At 33.4% G+C, this 6,199-nt stretch overlaps 1 protein-coding gene across 2 annotated transcripts; it reads right to left on the bottom strand.

Annotated features, from left to right (window-relative positions):
- Positions 1-300: 300 nt before the first annotated feature.
- LOC145010780 (Zinc knuckle (CCHC-type) family protein) lies at positions 301-4,205 on the bottom strand. 2 transcript variants are annotated; one of them, XM_078969311.1, is made up of 6 exons: positions 4,071-4,205; positions 2,457-2,776; positions 1,975-2,386; positions 1,426-1,688; positions 914-1,319; positions 301-591 (listed from the first exon to the last, which is right to left on the bottom strand). In XM_078969311.1, exons 2-5 carry the CDS (start codon positions 2,766-2,768, stop codon positions 969-971), a joined length of 1,338 nt encoding a protein of 445 aa, XP_078825437.1. In that variant the 5' UTR covers positions 2,769-2,776; positions 4,071-4,205; the 3' UTR covers positions 301-591; positions 914-968. The 2 variants fall into 2 exon arrangements, with proteins under 2 accessions (XP_078825437.1, XP_078825438.1); XM_078969312.1 differs by having other exon boundaries at positions 919-1,319.
- Positions 4,206-6,199: the final 1,994 nt, after the last annotated feature.

Raw genomic sequence — 6,199 nt, 5'->3', positions numbered from 1 at the left:
GAAATTTGGCAGACATGTAATTGTCTGTCTCCATGCCCATAAACCCATAAATCTTTTATCCTACAACATTAACATATACTGTTGTGCTTCCATTTTTTTCCAAAACCCTTTAACATCTACTATTAATCTATTATTGAGAAGAATTATGGCCATTTTTTTTCATGGAAAAAAAAAAAAGCAGATGTCAGATTCTCATTGACAAAACCGTAACTGTTGTACTAAATGCTCAGCCAGTCGAAACACAGTCTAATCTACTTACTAAAACTAGTCTTTAATTCCAACTATGTCCCAGACATCATGGAGAAACCAAATAGTCACATGTCTACTTGAAAAGAATAGTAGAATTTGAAAGCTAAAATCCATACTTAGCAATGAACCCCACCAGTTGCTACAAACATTTATAGCCCAAACAAACAAAGAGCAAAAGGTTTAAGGAACCAATTCTAAACTAAATTTATAGTCGTACTATACCTACCTTACCTTATATTTATCAAATTAAGGCAAGGCCCCAACACAAATACCTACCTTACCTTAAGCTTACTTCAGTGCTTTCCCCAAAATCTGGATCTGGATCTGGATTTGGATTTGGCCCTGAAAATATATCTGAAGCATTTAAAGCCAGCCTGGTAAAAAGAGAAGAGATCTTTTCTATGGTAATAAATATATGAGATGCTCTCCCCAAAGCATTTACATATTTCCTTTGTCCTCTCTCAAGTGTAGGTCTTGTTTTTATACAGTGACCACAATGCACTTTCAATTTCCATATCCCCATATACCATCCATCCATAACCCCCATGATTGAGAGAGAGAGAGAGAGAGAGAGAGAGTATTTATTAAAGATGAGATTGAGATAGCAGATGGAAATGGAAAAGCAAGCAAGATTACAGAGTATTTAAAAAGTAGTGCAACTCACCTCACCAGTAGCAGTGGGTAGTCCCTCCTAGGCTACATGATGATTGACGGATGATTCAATATCTATTATTATTATTGTATGCCTTCCCATAGTCTTCGTGCCTTTGACTTTGTCGCTGCTGAAACTCTCCCCCATAACTGTCATGTGACCTCGAAGAAGGATAGTTGTCAATATCTGGATACCGTATCCTAGTTGAATCCACTCCCATATTTCCAGTTCCACCAGCATAACCAGAATTCTCATATTCAGGGTAACCATCCTGTTTATAACCACTAAATCCAGAAGGAGGAGGAGGCTGCTGACGCCTTTGAGCCTCAGCTTGAAGAAACTCTTCCCACTGCTTTGCATGCATTGCTCGCACCATACCAAACCTCTTCATGTAATCTTCTCTCATTTCTCTCACAGCCTAATAATTAATAATAATAACTCATAACTAAGTAATACACATATGTATATTATATATAATTAAAAAGATACCAAAGTGTATGTAGTATGTAGTAGTTAGTGTATACCTGACGATGTCTGTTATTTTCTTCATCTTCTTCCTTATCTCGAATTTCTGTAATCTCCATTGCATCCCTCTTATATTCCAAATGTAAGTCCTCCAATGTCTGTGGGCCGTTACTGCTAGATTGCTTGTCAGGACCATCCACCCATCCTTTGTTCCTTTGCATCGCCCCTGCCCGGCGCTCATCATCATATGAACAACCACCACCACCACTGTAAGGAGACTTTGAATGGGCTGACCGACCCCGGGCACCATCATTCTCATAAGCTTCACCAAATGAAGAGTGTGTGTTAAACACTTGGAGACTCAAGACAATCTTAAACTCAACCCATCTGGATACATGTGTATATCCGTTCAACCCACAAACTTCACTCATAATTCTTGAACATAACAACACTTACCTCTCGCTGCTGCTGCAAATCAAATTAAGGATAACCAACAAGCAACATTACTATTATTTTTATTATTACTATTATTTTATTTTATTTTGAGGCCAAGGGTGGGTCTTAAACCACACAAGCAGGCATAATACTATCGATGTGATATCCCTTACCTAGTTGTGGGGACCCCCTGGGTAACCTATGCACATCTTCAATCATCTTCTCTTGCCTGCTGCTGCTAAACCTCTGGTTATAATGTGATGGATTTCGAGGACTAGGATTATTAGGCCTTCCCATTCTAGAGCTAATAGGACTTCTTCCTTCTGGTGACCTTGACCTAGTCACTTTCTTGTCCCCTTCATTTTTTATTTTGTGAACAGCATCTACGCCTTTAGCCAGTATCAGCCTATCCTTCCCACTAACAATCATAAATTTCTCCTCCATCTTAATTTTGCAACCGATATCCTTCTCAATTTGCCTTATAACCTTCTCGCTAAACAGTGCTTTCACTTGAGGATCTCTTGCAGGAACCCTTTCAAAGAAATCTTGAGACTTGCGATTCGCTCCAAGAGTAGATGGACAACCCTATCCAAATAAATAAACTAAGAACAACCATTTTATTTATAAGATGATGAATCATATGAGATTTGAATACCTGAGTAAAGTGGCCAGATTCTCCACATATTTTACAAATCATTTCTTCTTCTTTTCGTTTCTTCCAATTCCTTTCAGTAGCTTTAGATTTCGCCTCCCAGACCTTAGCTTCCCGGCTAGTGAAATCAGTGGGAACAGCATTCGGGTCTCGGGTTCCATCCTCTTCATCAGAGCCGGCATACGATCTTTTGTTTGCTTTTGTAATTGTGGTGTCGGGCCCACTTGTATTAGTATTACTTCTTGGTGGACCAGTGTATTCCTTGTACAGATCACTAAAATCATCATCAATGTCTGAATCTTCTCTATTCGACATATCTTCACCTAATTAACCAAACCCTCCATATCAATTATCAAATCAATAATCAATACCACACTTTATACAAACTCAAAACTTATTAACCAAACCCTCTATATCAATTATCAACCTGTTGCATTGCATTATGAGTAGGGGTGTCGATCACATTTCAGAGGCCTCTCGCAACTTATTAACTTTAGGCACTAAAACTAGTAAGTTTCAAAAGATTTAAAAAAAAAAAAAAAAAAGTATTTTTGTTTCAAATCATAATATTATTAGGACAAATGTTTTCATTCAAAATTGAATACCAAACAACCTTACCTTTATCTGAAATTGTCATCTTCTAGATGAAACAAATTTTCCAATTATTTTCTTAATTTTAAGTTTCTTTTTACATTTTTGATATCAAGATTCATATTCTTAAAGTCTAGAAGACATTCTAAAGTGTAGAAAGAAACAAAAAAACACTTGATTCGTGAATTGCCTTTTTGACAATCTGGTTTGCTCCTTGTTTTGAAACTTGAAAGAAAGAAATTGAATCAAAAGCTTTCATACAATTTGATATCAAAACAATCATGAAACCTTTCTAAATGTAATATACAACATTTAGTCGTTCTAAGCATTTTCACAAGTCCATCACCAAATCTTTTAACAATATATAAATCATATCAGCAAATATGGATCCTTTCATTTTACTTCTGTTAACACCTACTTAATAATTTAGAACCATTGATCTGTTGCTCTATTTTTTTCTCTTGATATCTCTTATTTGAAACATAGAGAATATAGGGCAACCATGTTCAAAAGTGAAAACCATACGCTCATTCAAAAGTGAAAACCATGATGAATTTAATTTCTTAATGTCCTTAATCTGCTTTCAGTTAGAAGCATCCTCTACTTATTTTTCCCATATATTTTTTATTATGATGCGAGGGGATTCAGGGTTTCTTCAACAAAACTCAATATATGTTGTACATGTATTTCAAAATCCGAAAGAGCTGAAAAACATTATTAAAAAAAAAGGCTGTGAATTAAGCCGGAAGCAGAGAGAGAAAGTGGAAACTGGCCGGCGTAAGTCGATTTCCGGCGGCAAATTAGAGAGGGTGACAGAGTAAGAGAAGAGAGACGTGATTAGTGAATGGCAGGCGTCATAGATTGCCAATGAATGATGAATAAACAAATCGTGAAACGGTGAGTGGCATCCCTCGTCTTCTCCAATCTAAATCATAATTATAATCTAACCGAATCGAAATAGCATCGTATAATAAGTATCGATGACAAGCCTTTAGCAGAACAATTCAAAAGAGACGATAACTTTACCGGAGGATAAGATCAGTGAGCGGCGACAGCAATAGAGAGCAAAACGCAGAGCGAGGTGAGACAGCTAGGGCTCGTTTTTCACTCCTGCCTGGAGAAGCCCTTAATGTTGTAGAAATACGGAGTATATGGCAAAATATTACACGGCGAAAACTGAACTTACACTGTTAATCAATACTAAACAAATGGGTTTGGACTTTGGATCAAAAAATTAAATTTGTTACATAAACGGTCTAGAAAAAATCACTTTTGTTTATTAACCACGTGTTTGGCTTATCTTTTTGGAGCAAAAAATCTTTTTGGCAAAAATTACAACAAGATAATGTTTCTTAATTCACTTTTCTTATATTAAAAATAAAAAATTAGTTTTTAAAATGATTTTACCAAACATCTTTTGCATTCTATTTTTTCAAAAAGAACTTTTAATAAACCAAACATCCCCTTAAAATGGTAATATATTTTTTGATTTGTACATATTTGGATATTAAGGGTTTTTTTTTTTTTTTTTATGTTTACCTCTTCAACTTGTTAAACTGTACATATTCAATCCTTATGACCGGCTATTTCATGTTAGCCGGTAAAAATAACTTAATAGGATAATATATTTCTCATTTTGTACACATTTAGTTTTTAATATTTTTATATACATTTAGTCCTTTTTTTTGCAAAATAATTTATTTTTATTTTTATACTCATTCAATACTTATGAATGGTTTTTTGTTTTTTCTCACACCATCTTATGTGGAACAATCATTAATGAGATGTTTTGGGCTTTTGATGCTTATGTTCATCGCGATTTCGACTACTTGGTTGCTTAGGTCATGTGTTCTAAACGTTATAATTTTTTCATATGATCTCGGATTTTAACGATATTTATATTCATGCGTTCGTATTTTCGTCTACTACAACTTTCATTTGGATTACTCATGTTAGTAGTAATATATTTTTTACTTACGATATTTATATCCATAGATTTTTTATGAATGCATGCATGGATTTTTTTTTAATCGTAAGTAAAAATATATTACATTTTAAAGGAAGTAATCTTAACAAAAGATATAATAGACTAAAAAAACGAACATGTTGATATAAATATCGTTAACATTTGATATCATATGAAGAAGTTACGACATTTAGAACACAAGACTTAAGTCTAACCACAAGATTTATGCAACCAAGCAGTCGGGGTCGCGATGGACATAAGTATCAACAGCCCCAAAAACAAAAAGTAACTTATTTCGGAAAAAAAAAATATTAAGGACTAAATATATACAAAAATATTAATGACTAAATATGTACAAAATGATAAATATATTACATTATTAAGTCATTTTTTCGACTAACCTGGAGTAACCGGTCATAAGGACTGAATGTGTACAATTTAACAAGTTGAAAGGATAAATATGGACAACAAAAAAAAAACTCAGTGACCAAATATGTACAAATCAAAAAATATATTACATTTTTAAGTCATTATCTCTTACTTAAACATACATGTAAAATGTAAATAGGTAATGTTTTGGGTTGAGAATTTCAACTCATTTTTTTTTCATTTTATATCTTAGTTTTTTTAATTTCTTTAAATAAACTAAAGAAAAAAAAAACTTAAAACTAAAACTATACATAAAAGAAAACATTTGGTATAGTCATTTTGTAATGTAGAAAATAATTTAGGCATATATGTCAAAAGTTTATTTTCAATTTTTTTTGTTACCTAACAAACTACACAATCCCTCAACCGCTCCCTTATTCTTATGATCCCGCCCTCCACCTTTCAGTATCATACTTTTTTCTATTTTGTCCTCTAAATTTATTATGAACCAGACGAATATCCTCACGTTACGTATAAATAAAATGAGAAAATGTCACTGTATCACATTAAACTTTAGTCATTTTCCCGATTTGGTCACTAAACTTTTTTGTGCAATAGACCGTTAAACTCGTTATTGACATGTTAGTTAAACCATTTTGGTCCAATTTGAAACGGTTACCCGGTGTCAATCCTATGTGGAACTTAATTTCATTTTCCCTTTTTATTTTTTTCATTTTTTCCGATAATCATTTTTTTTTCATTTTAGCTGTAATAAAGTCATTCTTTACATTCTTCATGAAAATTATAGGATCTTCTTGCT

The sequence above is a fragment of the Lactuca saligna genome, chromosome 8, assembly GCF_052625555.1.
Source record: "Lactuca saligna cultivar CGN05327 chromosome 8, ASM5262555v1, whole genome shotgun sequence".
Classification (NCBI taxonomy): domain Eukaryota; kingdom Viridiplantae; phylum Streptophyta; class Magnoliopsida; order Asterales; family Asteraceae; genus Lactuca; species Lactuca saligna.
Note: the sequence above shows the minus strand (reverse complement) of the source record. Positions and strands in the feature narration are given on the sequence as shown.